The sequence below is a fragment of the Mus caroli genome, unplaced genomic scaffold, assembly GCF_978045245.1.
Source record: "Mus caroli unplaced genomic scaffold, Mus_caroli_1 scaffold_15, whole genome shotgun sequence".
NCBI classification, from domain to species: domain Eukaryota; kingdom Metazoa; phylum Chordata; class Mammalia; order Rodentia; family Muridae; genus Mus; species Mus caroli.
This window is the reverse complement of record NW_028227270.1, coordinates 100,105,105-100,122,425: the sequence shown is the minus strand read 5'-3', so window position 1 is coordinate 100,122,425 and position 17,321 is coordinate 100,105,105. Positions and strand designations below refer to the sequence as shown.

General features: G+C 42.9%; 1 protein-coding gene across 1 annotated transcript in view; it reads left to right on the top strand.

The window, feature by feature from the left end:
• The window catches only part of Aoah (acyloxyacyl hydrolase), a 217,269-nt gene that overhangs the window by 88,602 nt on the left and 111,346 nt on the right, over positions 1–17,321 (top strand). The window contains exons 5-6 of the mRNA XM_021180609.3: positions 9,743–9,802; positions 14,914–14,984. Coding sequence (XP_021036268.1) covers positions 9,743–9,802; positions 14,914–14,984 — 131 coding nt within the window. The remainder of the gene's footprint in view (positions 1–9,742; positions 9,803–14,913; positions 14,985–17,321) is intronic.

Here is a 17,321-nt window from a genome sequence, read left to right as displayed (position 1 = left end):
GGGCAAGATCAAGTACTCTTGGTTATCATCCCACTGGAGAGTAAGAAAAGCTGTAGCCATATTCTGGGGCTGCCATGGCACGCTAAGAAGCTGAAACACCAGGAGTTTTGTGTATCACAATTCTGAAGACTAGAGGTTTATGGTTTGAGTGTCAGCAGCATTAGCCTCTTGAGTAGGGTGAGACAAGTGTCCCCTGCCCATCTGCTCTAGAAATTTGCCTTCAATCTGTGGTATTCTTCATAGATGGATGGCATTCTCCCTGTGTCTTCATGTCATCTGTTCTCTTTATGCCTTTCCTTTTCACATGTCCAAATTGTAAGAACACCAGTAACATAGAAGAGCCCACTGTACTCTATAGAATGGCCTTATCTCTTCTTAACCAATTCTATCTACAATGACCCTGTTTCAATATAATGTCATATTTTGGGATACTGAGAGATTAGGTCTTAAACATAGGAATTTAGGTTAAATGCAATCTAACTGACAATGTCAATCAATAATATTAACACCCTTTTGTCAGAAATCTTTGAGATAGCTCTAATTTGGATTGATAACTAAAACAGTGTGTTTTAGCAAACAATAGTATGTGGTCTGATAGTGAAACAATGACCCTTCCTATCCCCTTTCATGGTCATTGGTGTTTCAGGCCATTTTGCCCTTCAGTACTTTGCCAGCACTTGAGGGTAGATGTCCAGTCTATATGTCCATGGCTCTTTGAACCATATGCCCAGTCTAAAGGATTATAGCTTTGTGAGTCTGTGTGATGTTTTACTCAGCAACCCAGGCATAACGAGATTAAATAAGTAGAAAAAGAGGGTTTGAATCTGGAATGAGGAAACATAATAACCAAATGAAGAAAGTAAAGAGCATCTGAAAAGATCTGACCATACCTAACACCAGAATTAAGTATACGTTCAAATGGAGAACCATATCCATTGTTCCTGGTATAGAACCTGCTTATGTTGCCCAATAAGCACTGTAGCTGGGTTGGAAGCAGCATCCTGGATCCCTTACACAATTTTCTTATGTGGCTTGACTTTCTCTTCAACTACTCATTAGAATATGTATTCTACTCTAAAGTCTAATTTTTCATACTGTGAAAGAGCAGCCTTCCTACTTTATAAACAAACACTCAAGGGTTACCAAGGACACATAGCAATTATTTTCGGCATTACTTTCAGTGTGCTTGTCATTAGGACAAGTACACTAATCTGCTTTCCTAAATGTCTCTGACATTTCACATCACTAAATGGACATTTTATTAAGTTTCTATTTTATTTTGGCAAAAGTTTAGTTTGAATTAGTAAGTATGAGAGACTGGCACTTTGGTCTTTCTTCATTTTTAATTTTTGACAATATTTTATAATATTTTATTTTGTGTGTATGGGTGTTTATATGTCTGTGAACCATATAGGGTACCATGTGGGCAGTGGGGACTGAATTAAGGTCCCCTAGAAGACCATCAAGTGCTCTTAACTGCTGACCCATCTCTCTGGGCCCATGATTTTAACTTGGATTTGTCATTAAACCTGATATACTCTCTTTTTCTGGATTTATTATTTAGTTTTGAAATTATAATTTAATTATATTTTTCTTTCCATTTCCTCCCTGTGAACCCTCACATATGTCTTTCTTTGTTCCTTTTCATATATATGGGCTATTTTTCACTAATTATTATTGCATGCATGTATATGTTGGTATGTACATATATTCCTAGATATAACCTTTTCAGTCTGTAATAAGTTGCTTCTATGTATTTCAAGGCTGACAGTTGACACTGGACAACAAATCTGTATGCTTTTCCCCGAAAAAGACTATGTTTCCTGATCCTAGCTTTTCTTGGTTGTTTATAGTTCTGTTATAGGCTTGAGACCTCATGGGCTTTCCTCCATCCAGTTTGGCATTTTCAATAGTGGCATCCTTGTTCAGATCACTTTTGAGCAATCATGTTGATGAGATTTTATAGGGATAGCTTTTGATATTACTAGGAGACACAATTTCCCAGGAAATTCCTTAATCCTCTTCTACAATGTTCCCTAAGCCTTGGGTGTAAGAATGTTTTCTAGGTGTATATATTTTGGGATTGAGATGTACAACTGCATTTTGATTGGTTGTGGGGTTTTTTGTTTGTTTGTTTGTTTGTTTGTTTGTAGTGAGCTTTTTTTGCAAAGAGAAGTTTCCTTGATGAGTGGTGGAGAGTACACTTTCTGTGGCCATCAAGACAAATGTTCTCAGATTGTTGTTAAGGATTGTGCACATTTAGTAGATTAGTGAGTGATTGTAGATTCTCCTCCATGGACCATAATTTCACTAGCACTGAGTCGTTCTCTTTGTTTCAAGTACCAAAAACGGTCTCCCCGCTGCTGAGTGGGTCCTAAGTCCTATTAGAGAACTTTTGACTACTTCCAATGTCTGCGCATGTGCACTTATGGTGATAGTGCCATACTGTTTGTTGATGTGGCTCATAGGCCTCATAGCTGGGTAGGAACGTTGATTGTCTCTCTCTTTTGGAAGCTTTCATGGGACCTTCTGGCACCATATATAAGCAAGTCCTCAGAGAGAGGCATTTCAGGTCAATTCCAGTCAAGGTGTCTCTGGGCTCTCTGATTCTGAATTACATGCTGTCTTCAATAATTCAGCAGTAGACACTTTCCACCTCTGGGAGGTAATACCAATAGGCTGTATGTTAACCCTGTATGTTAACTCAAAAGAAGACTTATTATGGCTGGTATTGAGGTTTGTGTCAGGTGATCTTTGCTCTTGGAGGGAGCACTATCAACCCAGATGAGGAAAGTTTATTAAAACTATATATGCATATTTATATACAGAATTGCATGTGTTATAGGTTTTTTTGTTAAATAGATAATGGTATGATTCCTGTGGCCTTCAGATCACTTCTATCAAGATGGGAAATGGATAAAGGGAATAAATGAATACCTTTTTAAAAAGATCCCAATAACCAACATCTGACTCAGGAATAAAGATAAGGTCCCACTATATAGCCCTAGTGTTCATGCCAGCCTTGAACTCATGGAGGTCTGCCTGTATCTGCCTTCCAAATGTTCTGTTAAAGGCATATGCCACTTATGCTCCAACATTTCCCACTCTCTATCTATCATGCACTTGTCCAGGTTTCTTTTGTAGCCACAATGTCTTGAATATTCAACATATTGAGACATATATTGCCCCTCTGGACCCTCATAGCATTTCTGATAACTAAAATACTCAATGGCTTTCCACCCACTTTCACCTGTGTAAACAGTGCAAGACTGCTTCTTCCTGAAGTCATCTTGACATTCCCTTTTCCCAGTAGAAACATCCTTTCTGGTTTCCTTTACTTTTCTCATGGCCACACACCCCAGTGTGTGCATGTCTTATTCCATAATTGAATGTCAAAATTCAAATAGGTGGAGAGTTAACCTCTCGTTTTGCACAATTCTCCAACTCTGCACTCCTTAGCTTGGTACCTGCTGTGTTGCCTTCAAAGTACTAGCCTGCAATGTACAATGTATTCCTGGTCTCCATTTAGTAATCTTCATCTCATTCAATCATCTTGTGATTTATTTCAACATGTCTTTGTTGCTGTTCTACTATTAATGACATCATGGGAAACCCAAAATGATAGCTCTGAGCCATCAAAGCTAGGAGATATTAGTTCAATAGTGAGTGTACCTTCCAGAATGACAGTTCTAGATATATCCTTCTGTATCTATGATTTTTCTACCATAACCCAGAAACTCAATTTTTGTTATCATTGGTGACACTGGAAAATAAGGAAATAGCTCATCTGAGGATGATGAGAGATTTTTGTAAGGGCCCATCTTAATCTACAAGGCTACTGAGAGGCCTTCTCAAGTCTACAGTGTGCTAATGTAAACAATCTGCACTCCTTTCAGGTCTCAAGCATTACACACAGCTTTCCTACCCCTGGAAGCAAATGGCAGGTTTACCCATCCATGAACTCCATGCCTGAGCCTTATTTAGGGCCCTTATCTGTGCTGTAAATACTGAGGAGGGGGACTTATTTGTTCCTGGGTGATGCTCGGGGTGGGGCTCAAAGCATCTTCTGAAGCTTCGCTATACTCTTCCCTTCATTGCTGAATAAAGTAACTTGCCACTGTCTGGACCTCATGCCAAAACAGCTAGCAGAGCCATTAGTTACAGTAGTCATCCAGAAACTCCAGGAATGGTCTTTATCAAGAGGCAGTATGGCTGCAACAGGGCCCCTGGCCTAGCAGACTTGATCAGAGGCTCTGTCTCCAGGTCACTGTAGCACTGAAACTTGCACCCCATGCCCTCTCTGCACACCCCAACTTAGGGGTGTCTTTGGAGTTCGAGCCTAGGTCCCTCATGGGAGGGTCACAGAGTCAACACAGAACTCTCTGGAGCTGGGAGCCTTTGATGCAGCACATGCTATGCCATACACTGTGGGACAATGGGCTATGTACAGACAGCCTGGTTTCCAGTGGAGGCTAGATCTTGAACCCTGGGAGAACCCGATGGGTGGTAACTCCCACCTACATGGGACGGTAGGCATTTGACCATGTCTCCTGGACCCCTGGCTCCTGTTGAAATTACCGCCTCCACAGCCCCGACAGGAGAAGTGTGGCTAGTAGTCCCATACACTATGTCCCAAGCTTCTGACCTTCAGGCTAGACTCCACACAGTTACCGAGCAACAGTAAGATAGCAGTCCACTATAGGAGGGGCTGCTTGGCCCCACCTCACTCTTCTCATTCTCTCACTCTCCTCTCATCTCACTCTCTTACTCTCTCTCTCCCTCTTACTCTCTAGCCTTTCTTCTCTCTCTCCCTTTCCCCCTTCTCTCCTCTTGGCCATGGCCACTCTCTCTCTCTCTCTCTCTACCTTTTCTCTTTCCCCCTGCTTTTCTACAATAAAGCTCTAAAACCATAGACTGTCTCTGTTCATCAAGGCCCACTGTGCTTGGATGATGGGATAGGCTTTCTCCTAATGAGCCATTTCTAATCTCCCATAGGAAGGCCTCCCTGTGCCCCAGTCAAGGCCCGGACTAAAGACTCTCACCTGTGTGGGAACCTCTCTCCCTCTGCCCTCTCTTCCATAACCCTGGGCCGAGGGTGTCACCCTGGGCCCTGGTATTGGGAGCTGCCCCTTTTCGACCCTCCCCCCCCCCATAGAGTGGGGTCAGTGGCTTAGATGCCCACCCAGGGCCAAGTAGAAAGCATCTGGCAGCTCTCCCACATCTGCCTGCCCAGAGTACAGGAGCTTTGGCCGGACCTGGGCTCCTCCCTCCCCCCCCTTCCCCTACACCCCTTAGTTCCCAACAATACACAGGGACAATAATAAACAAATATTTATGGAGTAGTCTTCATTCTTAAAATTAGAGGGCACAAAGAAAGAACAAGAAAGAATGTTACCCCACAGTGACTGTGATATATTCCTTTGCCTTTCTGTATATGTAAAATCAGGAACTCTGTTTTTCTTGATTAACATAATAGCAATACTTTTTCAAAAATTAATAGTATATATTAATTGTACACAGTAGTATATGACTTAAGGACATTTTAGCACAAGTATGGATGGCATGTTGCACATTTGTTCTCCCATGTCCCTATACCCGTCTCTTACTCCCCTCCCCACTTGTCATTTATGAAGCTACTTAAAATCTAGGAACCACTTGCTATCTCCAGTTGAATCCATTTTCCTGCAAATAATATAACTTTACTCTTTTATGGCTCAAAAAATCCTATGTATTTCTTTCTTTATCCAATTCTCTGATGGCTAGACAGGCTGTTTCTATAGCTTACCTGTTGTGAATAGTGCTGCAATAGTTGTTCAAGCATCTCTGTGATGTGTTTGGCTTGGAGTCCTTTGGCCAGGTACTCAGACTTATATAGTTGGGTCCCATGGAAGATCTGTTTTGAATTTTCGGCTAAATTTCTGTATGGAGCTCCACAGTAGCAGAACTAGCTTGTTTCCCACAGCAGTGTAGACAGATTCCTTTCACTCAGATCCTAGCCAAAGTTTTTCATTTGCTTTCCTAATTACTGTCATTCTGACACCAGTGAGATAGGATATCAATGAAGTTTTCATTTGCATTTCCCCAGGGGTTAAGGATATTGAGCACTGTTAAAAGCTTGTATTGGTCTTTTTTTTTTTTCCCCTTTTTAGCTCCCAGTTCATACCTTTAGCCTATTTGGTGACTGGGTAGTTTGTTTTCTTATTGACTGTGTGTTTGAGGGCTCTCTGTGTTCTACATATTCTCTATCAGATTTAAAGCTAAGATTTTCCCCACATCCTGCAGGCTGTGTCTCAGTCAACTATTTCCTTTTCAGTTTCATGCAGAACAATTTATCAATTATTAGTCTTATTTTTCCAGCAACTAGACTCTATTCAGAAAGCCCTTGCCTGTGTCTGTATCGTGAAGAGTTTTACCTACTTTTCCCTGTAACAGTTTAAAACTTTCCACTGTTGCATTAAGACAACAATGAGCTGAATTTTGTACAGGGTGAGGGATGTGCATAGTTGAATTCTATATCTGTCGGCATGTAAACATTTGTCCCAGAGCCATTTACTGATGAAGCAGTCTTTACTCCAATCCATATTTTTGGCATCTTTGTTAAAATCAGGTGGTTGAAATACATAGGTTTCTATCCAAGACCTCTATTCTATTATGTTTCTGCCAGCACCATTTTAATTTTGTTGCAGAATAACTTGCAATCATGTATGGTGCTACCTCTAGCAGTATTATTTTTGCTCATGATCATTTTATTATCAAGGGTCTTTTGTATTTCCATATAAATTTTAAGATTTTTCCCTATCTTTGTGGATAATGACTTTTGGATTTTGATGGAGATGCCATTGAACCTACTGACTGTTTTTTTTTTTTTTTTTTTTGGCAGTACAGCAACTTTTATGATTATGGGAGGTCTTTCCATTTTCTAACATCTATTGTTTTTCCTTTGGTAGTTTAAAGTTTTTATTATAAAAGTCTTTCACTTCCTTGTGAAGGGGAGAAGTGGAACTAATGTAAGACCTGGAGGCCAGCGGGAAGGGCTGTGAAGTGTTAGAGACTGCTAGGGATGAAGGCTTCATTTTCTTCAGTGCTATAGCCACCAATGAGTTACCTTTGCTTCAATCAATAGCCTCCCACCCATATGCAATCAAGAACCTCTAGTTAAACTAAGTGGGTATAATCAAAGGAAAGAACATAGAAGAAGAAAACACATGACAGGAGGAAGAGCTTTGTTGAAGAGATTCAGCAGGGAAGGGAGGGGTGAAGGAGGGAAATGGATGTGACAGTGACTAAAGTTCACTATATAAAAGAATAAAACTATCAAACAAGAAGGTACTTTAAATCAAATAACATGGCATCTCCAGGATGCTCTGGGCATGTGCTGAGGGTTCTTTTCCGATGTATCATTCCTTCCTCTGAATTTGCCAAAGCTGACAGTTCTCCCTCCCTTTTCTTTTCTTTCCTCCCCCCTCTCTCTCTTTCTCTTTGCTTCCTTCTCCCTTCCTCTCCCTCTCTCTTTCCTTCCCCCTCTTCCCCTCTCCCTCCCTATCCCTCTCCTTCCTCTCTATCGACCTTTCCATCCCTCTCCTTCCCCCTCACATCTCTGTTACAGAGAGTACAGTCAACATAAAAGTTTTCTTTTGTTTTTTTATTGCAATATCTTTTGAACACCTGGCATGTGAATGAGATGCTGTGCTGGGCCCTGCAAATGTTTTAAAGGGTCTCAGTCTGCAGGGGAATCCACCCCAGATGAAAACTAGGCATGTAGAGAAAGTGGCCTGAAAGACTCACATGGAGAGGATGAGCTTGAGGCTAACAAGAGCCACCAAAAAAAGAAATCAGCATGCAGATCTGGTGTCTTTCATTCTGGCCACACCAGAGGGGATGGCTTTAACCAAAGGTATAATTTCCAGGATCTTCTAGGATTCCTAGGAATCCCAAGGTAATTCAGCAAGATACTTCACTAAGATTAGTTTTTAGTGGTCATACTCTAATTAGTCTTTCTGTCAGAGAAATCACTGATGTCAACTCTGTTGTCCCTGCTGCTCACAAACAGAAATCAACAGTGGGTATGGCATTAGCATGCAGCACAGAGAGGCCTACTGTATGGCTCCATCGCACCAAAGCCTTAGCTGACCTAGGTTAGGATGTTCTTTAAGGCTAGATGGACTGAGGAATAGCAGAGAACATACTCAGGGCCTTGCTGTTTTAGGGTTTTGTTTGTTTGTTTTAGTGCACAGTGGTGCTTTAGTTTTCTAAGAAGCATACCTTGTACCAGGTTTCTGGCCACCAAGACTAGTTGGGGAATGTCATCTTTTTCCAAGTTCTTCCTGTGCACTCTTAGCCACCCACCAGTCTGTTGCCTTTGACCTAAGGCATGTGCTTGGTGTCCTCTGAACTTGAAACTACGGAGCATTTTTTCCAGACAGATACCAGTGGGGTGGGGGTTGAGGATGGGGTGGGGTTCAGTGTCTGCCCTTAGAGAATGAATGGAACTGGCTTCTTTGAGAAGCTCCATCCTCCTAGAAGGTTCACTCTGACTCCAGTTCAAACTGGGAAGTCGTTTCTCTGCTCTCTGCCACCCTCCACACAGGCCCACACTGAAGAAAAGGAGTTCCTAGGAACAATAGACAAAAGGTAATCAGTGACACACTTCCCGACTATCTAAAAATGCCAAGGCCCATATCTCCCATGAGGCTTTGCTCTTGCTCTTGCTCTGTCTCCTTCCTCCATATATGGTCACTGCTTCAAAACAAGGATAACCTTATCAGTGACCAAGAGTGGTTATTTACTCAAGCATCAAATGGGAGACAAGGAAGGGTAAGAAATGGAGTTTTCCAATGAATGTGCCAGTTACTAAGCAGGAGATTTCAGAGCTGCCCAGGGGCAGGCCAAGGATGGGAACATTAGGGCTGGAATACCAGTCCTGGGCAGCAGTGCTTGGGCAATCCTTCTCCACATTTCAAGTTGTAGCTCTCTGCCTACTACAAATACAGTAGTCCTTTAGAATTGTTTCATAACCATCTTTGCTGACAATGAGTTAATTCTTTGTATTTGCAATGTATGTACACATACTTCAATGGTGCAGTTAAATGCTCTAGAAACAGATGGAAGAGAACAGCAAGTATAAAACCAGGAGAGGAGCAGGGAAATGGTAGATGCAATGCGTTCATGTGGCCCTGTTCACCCCTGCAGTGCTCCAAGATTCCACAGGGCTGCTGACACTCTGCTGAGGAGAGTTTACAGAGGAACAGACAGAATCACTCAGGCATGTCACTGCACCATGGCTGTCAGGGAGCAGAGGTCCAGCCCTCCTTACTGATCTGGAGCAGTTTCTCTGCTTAACGCATTTGCTGACACCTTCTTCTTCTTCTTCTTCTTCTTCTTCTTCTTCTTCTTCTTCTTCTTCTTCTTCTTCTTCTTCTTCCCTTTTTCCCCTTTCCCTCCTCTTCTTCCTCCTCCTCCTCCTCCTCCTCCTTTTTCTGCTGCTGCTGCTATAGTTGCATCTCTCGTGGCTGTTACTACTGACCAAGGTAATGTTTGCAAGATAATTAGCATAGCAAATGATGTAAAGTCTTAATGAGGGCACCTAGTAAAAAGAAATTGCCTTTCTATAAATTATGTTATCAAAAATTAGTGGGACAACTCATTTACTGCGTATTTGTAGCCTTTGATTGGAATTTTAGAAAAGATGTGTAAATTGCCAGTGAGATAGAACTTACAATGTGACCTCATTCTGCTCCCATAGGAGGCCTGGGAGTCTGCACTGGAGAAGGCGAGACAAGTCCTCAGGAGGTCCTCTACCATGGTAAGCAATCAGCTGGCAGCAGGCCAGCCCTTTTCTCTGCCTGCTCTGCTCTCACAGGCTCTGCTCGCACACTTCAGAAGCCGGAGGCTTCTCTGGACAAAGCCCAGTGATACTGCAATTGCTTTGGACCGAAATAGCAACATGAGCTAATTTCCATTTTTTTCTTTTGCCCCCCCCCCCACACACACACCCGCCTTCACTCTGTGGCAGACAAGATCAGCCCCAGGACTCCAACATTCAGGACTGGCTCCTCTGAAGGAGCTGTCATGCGTTTGGTGGCATCAGACACTATCAAACACTGTCTCGTCTCTATTGTCTACGCAGGGCATGTCAGCAGCACTATCTATCCCTCCCCTGCTGTGATGACCAGAGATGTCTCATGACGTCTCCAAGCTGAGAACCTGTGCTTTCTGACAGACTGTTCTAGTGAAAGTTAGAGCATTGTCTCTTCAACTCTCTAAAGCACAGTAGCATCAGGCAGTGCTTCACATCACTGAGCCTCAGGTTTCCTGGCTGTGGGGTTAGGACAATGATAGTCTCTTCTGTAAAAGGACTAATGGACTTATATATTCAAATCACCTGCTATCCTGCCACGCACTTTGTATACAGTGCCTAGCACCACCACTGCCTTTTGCTCTCTTTGTAATGACTCTTTCTTGATAGAGGGAATGCTTAGCAAGCATCAGCCAGTTCAGTATTTGACTTAGGCTCCTTTTCTAAGGAATTGTTGGAATCCTGCCTCGGCAATTACACTTTCAATTCTTGTAAGTGGGGCAAGTCAGTCCCAGTTGAAAGGGAGGCAGGAAAGTAGGCTGGCTGCTGAGGCTGGCAACAGCACTCAGCAGCCATGAGAGTGCGCAGACCTTGCCGTTGTCTCCTCCCTGCTGGTTTACCTCATCACTCACCATCAGGCAATGTGTCTAAGTGTTATTGATTTAGCAACAGAGAAACAGCAGGGAGGGAAATCACTTATCTCATAGCTGACCAGACTCAGCAAATAAAAATTATAAGATGCCCCAGTTAAATTTAAATAATAACAAGATTTATTCTGTGTGTCCTAGATAACACTTTGATATGACAACCTGCAGGGGTCCTATGAGTTTTGATGTACAAGGCTGATCCGAGGTAAATGGTAACACAGAGACATTTCTACGTAATTGATTAATCAATCGTGATGCCAGCTTTGCTACTCACTGCCTAATTCACAGAATAATTAAAGGTTTGTAGTAGCCAGTTCCTCTAGTCTGCTTACTATGTTGACTAAGAAGTTGAAACACTACAGCATCCCTATGGCCAGCACCTTCAGAGATCTGAGCAGAATGCAGGAGAAGACAAGTTTGTCTTTTGGTCCTCTTAGTGAGGGCTGAAGACTTATTTTAAGGCATTGTTTATTTTACTAACACAAATTGCCTTGGCACGAACTCAAAGGCTAATTAGGATTTTACATTTTTTATATTTCTGTCACCAGACTTGAAAGCATAATTGGTGAGACAGAAGTATAATTTCAAAAAGGAAAAAAAGATCTAGTGAATGTTTCAACAATTAAGAAAATATCCCAGAAGCTCCTCCCTGAGTGCCTCCACTCCAGATCAAAATTATCAAGGAAAAATGTGCAAGGGCTGCAATTAATTCTACATGATGGCTACTGTAACGGTAGAACTACTAGCCACGACCCAGAGAGCAATGTGCAGTAAATTGTACTATGTCTTCTTCCCAGCCTTCTCCTGGGTAAGGAGAGACAGGATGGAGCTGGAGATGTGACTCAGAAGTTAAGAGCACGCACTGTTCTCGCTGCGGACTGGAACTTGGTTCTCAGCATGGCTGTCAGACAGCTTACAACCTCCTGTAACCCCAGCTCCAGGGAATCTAACAACCTCCTCTGGGCTCTGAGGACATCACACTCTCAAGTACAAACCTAGACATAGACACGCATATGGAGACAAACCTAAAAAATAAGGACTAATCTTTAGGAAAAGAATTATCTTTTCAAAAAATTTGGACTGGAGAAAAATGATGTTCTGTCAAAGGAATTGAAAGCTCCAGAAAAGGTGTGAATGGCAGGAAAGCCCATGAAGGCCCCTCTGAAGCCTTTCACACACTTAGAAAAGCACACAAATGTCAATCGTTTAGAATATCTGCTGTGGACATCTTGTTTAATTCTAAGCCATACAAACTAGGTGGAGCGTTTCTCCTCCATCTCATTCTAGAGATGAGAAGGCCGAGACACAATTACTTTCTTTACGTAGCTAGTACGTGAGCAGTGCCTTACATCAATCCAGAAATAGCTCTTCCCACATCCAGTGAGACTATGCTGAGAGTTCTCCCACCAAGCCTCCTCAGCGCTGAACCTGAGCAGAACCTTTGTATTGGTCTCTGTGGATATGGAACTATACTGGGGACAGCCTGTTCGGCTGTACACAAAACAATAAGCACAGGTCTATCTGGCCAATCTAGTCACCTGGGAAGCTAACAAATGCCTGTGTTCAAGTATGAACAAAACCCAGCCCAGAACAACTAAATCTAGGTAATACACACAAAGTCAAAAAGCACTCTGCCATACGAGAAGTCAGTTTCATGTTAACTGTGCATAGAAAAATGGTTGAATATCTCTCTCTCCCTCCCTCCCTCCCTCTCTCTCTCTCTCTCTCTCTCTCTCTCTCTCTCTCACACACACACACACACACACACACACACACACACACACACAAACACACTTTGACCTTTTATTGATGCCATTCACCCCAATGTTATTTTACTCAAGCCCTGTTTGTTGCTCTGCATCACTTACCCTCTGGCGAGGGAAACTGGTTAGATGGCACTGTCCCCAGAAGAGGTCTAGATCCTACACCTTCCTTTCAGATGAGTTTGAATACAGCCAAATACAGAATTTTAAATCCATTTCTACATTAATAACAGCCCTCCCATCTCTGTCTAGCAAAGTTCACATTGAAAGGAGGGGTCGGGCAGATGTGTGAGCAAGGACTTCTGTAGTGTGGTTCACATGTCCATCTCAGTTTATCTTTGCAAGCACATTGTCTGCAGTTGGGAAGGTGGCCTGGGGACAATTGTCTGTTTCTTATGTGATACAAAAAAATCAGATAAGAACAACCCTGTCTGGACAGAAGAAGTAGAGGGACTCTGGACATGTTACATTGTCTACTGTGCACTTCCTGACCTCAGTGTCTGCTAAATGAACATCAAAGGCAGCTGCAGCCTTCCAGCTGCATTTTGACAATGAACAGTTGTGCAATTATAAAATTTTATTCTATTGTACCTCTTGTGTAGTAATTATAAGACTGTTCGCATAATTTTTAAGGGTTGGCTTTCATCAATGTTGAACTCCACATTGTCATTAGACTCATTAGACAGGCTTTCAGATGAAAGTAAATACTAAGAGAAGCAGCTCCAACATCTGAGTGCAGCTGACTTAGTCTCAGGATGTGTCTATGCTTCCAACCTGCCACCAGTGTTTTGTATAAGGCCATGCTGGTGTTTGCTTTATTTTGTGCCTATAGTTCTGATGTCAGTCAGACTCTAAGTCTTTCACTCTAACCTTCTAGAGCACCCCTTCTTCCACTGCTACTGCCTTGCACCCTGTCTCACATCAACATGGTTTCTAATCGGTTTAGTTTTGCTCTTTACCTCCATCCCAGGATAGGGGGCACTTGGCACAGCCTAGAGACTGATTTGTGTTGCTGGCATGGAGCAAGCAGAAGCTGTTACATGGTCAACAAGGCAGCCTGAGACTACGAAGCCCACACCTACATCTCCATTGTACTCTCCCCCATCTTGCTCAAGGCAACCCATCCCTAGGGATCCTTTTGAGATACAAATCTAGTCCTCTGCCTGACCACTCCAAGGATTCTCCACTGTGCTCAGAGGAAGATGCATCCTAAGTTGTCACAATGCCTTATTTCTTGCATGGTTCGTGGACTTCTATGGATCCCAACACTCCAGCAACCCTGAAATGTTTTATCATCCCCTGATGTGCCAAGCCTTCACACATGTTCTCACGATGGGGCAGCATGCTCCCTGAGTAAGGATTGAGATTTATTCAGCTTTGGTGTGCACATCAAAGATCTTGTTGAAATACAGACTGTCTTGTGATATGTAGTGGGGAGGGCTGTGCGTTTCTCAGGGTTCCCAGGTGCCACTGACACTATGGCCATACCTTGAATGGCTAAGACCTGAAATCGTTTTTCTTGAGCCTTAGTGGGCAACAAACTGACTCAGGAGAGTGGACATGAAAATGATATTTTAAAAAATAAGAAAGGACAGACTTCCAGGATCCATCCTGAAGTGTCCAATTCAGTGCGTCTCAGATGAAATTTTACATCTCACATAGGCTATAGAGTGTATCTTGAGTTATAAAGTCCCAGGCATGTCTGCCTTACTTCCTACCATCCCCTTTCTGCCTAATTTCTAAGTCACCAGCATTCTCTGTAGGGTTTTAAAGAGCTTTATTAGTGCCTCCACTTTGGACCCCTCATATAATGCTAAAAGCCGGACCTCCACCCACATGGTGAGCAGAAGACATCTGTGTGCCTTGAATACATGGGGGTTACTCATCAGAGTTACTCCTCTATTTCTAGAGTGCTGGGAATGTATCACAATTATTCTGAAAATTTTTGCTAGTTCTTCTTGGACAGAGTTAAAATAACATTACTGCCCACAGGTACACCACATAGCTACCTGAGGGATTCTGGGCTGGTGGGAATCAACTGTTTCTTCCTGTCTATCCTAATAGGGTAGAATCATTTTATTTGAACGTGTTCTCGAGTGTACTTTAAAAACATTCCAGAAGAGAAATGTTTGAGTACCTGACCAAGGTAGGCAAGAGCCACTTGGGAAGAAGCCCAAGGACGGCTATGAAAGTGGGAGCAGCGGGCTGGGGGAGGGGAAGCTGGGTTCCAGTCTCAGGAACACAGGCCACTGTACAGAAGGCAAAGTGAATAAGGGATGTAGTAACAAGAGCAAGCTCTGCGTCTGGATAAGCAAAAGGGAACCAGATTGCTATCCAGCCATCAGGGTCACAGAGGGGTCTCATGGTGGGAACCGTTCCCTGAGTTAACCAACTCTCTTTTTGTTGTCTTTTTTTTTAACCTCCCCAGAAATATCTCAGAAGTGGTCGTAACATTTGTTCCCTACCATTTTTGGCCAAGATCTGCCAGAAAATTGAATTGTACGTATACTTTTTCTACTCTTCAAGTAGATATGACATCTCTCTCTGCTTGTCCTGGTTTTATGGGGATTAAACTGGTGTTCATATTTAAAAGGTATCCTCCTGAAATTGATCATGTTTCTTGCTCAAAACATGACTTGTACAGAAACTAAAAGGCAAGCCTGCTTTGAATAATTTTGGAAATGTGTCACAGGCAATCTCAGCCCCAGCATGCAGAATCCCAGTGAGGTTTTTAGGCAACCATTGCTTGACACTCAGAAAAAGCACCTTCTTGCCACATAACATATGAATGAAGTGGGTTTGCCAAATTCTTCCATGCTTTCAAGGCCTTTACGTGACTGGGGTGGTGAGGGAATGAAGAAAACCAAGCACACGGAGAGACAGAAAGAAAAGCTGAGGTGGGGTGGACCCTGCTCTCTGATGGAGAAGCCTCAGAACGGGTAAAGCTCCGGGTATTCATTATATAGAATTGACTAGAGAGGCGAGGCTACTGTATACAGCTGACAAGGGAAAGGGGGTTATTACAGTTAAACAAGGAGGTGGGGCTTATGGCATACAGCTGTGGGTTTAGGTAATCTCTGTAGGATAGTAGTCTTCAGGCAGTAAATATCAAGGTGGGGAAAAGGATGGCGGACATCTTCTGCACACACTATCAACATCTACACATGACCAGAGAAAGACTTTACTATGTCTCTGAGCCTCACTCCAGGAGGAGGCTTTACCATTTTCCCATGGGTCCTTTACTGAGCTGTGTGCCCTGTCAGAGACATGCACTTTTCAAGGACTCAGGACTTCTCTCTCTCCCAGGGCTTCCTCCACTTCCCACAGTCAGCACAATCATTGCTCTAACCACATTCCCTAAAACATTCCCATGGACAATGCCATCTCCTAGGCTGAGAGATGATGCTCAATAGTAGTCTGTTATCCCAGGAAGCATAGAGGCCTTTGTTCAGTCTCCAGCATTGTAAAAGACAACTGTAAAGCTATCGAAACTTAGCTTCACCTTATATCTGGGCTTAAAGTAAACGCTATAGAATTCACATCTGCAGCAGTAAGAGGAGCAAAGTAGTCTAGCTTTCTTCTTATTTTCTGTATAAGTGAGTAGAGGGGACCACTCTTAGAAAATAAACACCAGTCAAAGGCCCGCTCTTCAGGGGCTGTCTCTGATGGGGCCCCATCCAGTCACCCTTTAACAGTGCCACTAGCTGGGAACCAAGCCTTCTACACAGAAGCCTCTGGGGACATTTTACCTCCAAAGCATAACACTAAGCCTTAAAGAACTACTTCCTGCGCGCCATGAGAACCCAACCTTCTCACCCTCTCCCAGGTGTATTTAGTTCCCCGCATCCTTCATATTTGTTTTCAGAGATTTTATTTTCTTGAGTTAATTTAAAGAACTTGAGCCACTTAATGCCTTTGGTCTTGTTTTCCTTTATCTAAAGTCAAACTGTAAATTGAATCCTTGCTATCTCAGAACCATCTGAGAACCTTAAAAGCCAAATTCCTTGGCCCCAAACCTAGTGAGAAAGAACTACATTTTCTCAAACATTCTCCTGGTGAGTTAATTTGTCCTCAACTCTGATCCCTGGTTGCCTATGTCCAATAATTGTCTGCAAGTCAGGAGACAGAGCTAAAATACTGAATGTGCAAATAATGCTTTAATGGATGTGAACCACTCATTTAGAACACAGAAACGTCTCCCCAGCACCTGTTCCTCTTGCCTTTCTGTGGAAGTTCCTGTTACTTTATTCCGTTCTGATCCAGCTTGACTGACATAGGAAGAGAAGAGGAGACAAGAGAATACACACAGGTACAACAGACAGGCTGCTGATGTGCTCTGAGGGTTTGTGTAAGATTCCTGCTGCTACTGTAACAAAATGTCACAATGTAGGCTCTCTCAGGCCTGGAAACTAGAAATTCAAACCAAGGGCATCAGGGCTATGCTCCTCCGACAGATACTGTGGGTAGGATCATCCCCTGCCTCTTCCTGGATGCTGTATGGCCATCAATCCTTATAGCTGCATCCCTTCAATCTCTATCTTTACTGTTCATAGTCTCGTTTTCCCCTGGGGGTTTGTTTTACCTGTCATAACCTGGCAGTCGCATTTGATAAAGGCTCATCCTAAGGACCTCATATTAACCGATTACAACTTCAAAGACCTATTTGGCTTACATCCAGGTTCACAGATACTGGGAGTTGAAACTTCAACTTATGTTTTCAGTGAACATACTTCAAGCCATGATGAAAGTGTTCCAGTGCTCCACCATCCATCATCTCTTGAGCTTCGTGACGACTACATTTGCTGAAGATCTCAGCCATTATTAGCATAGCTGGAG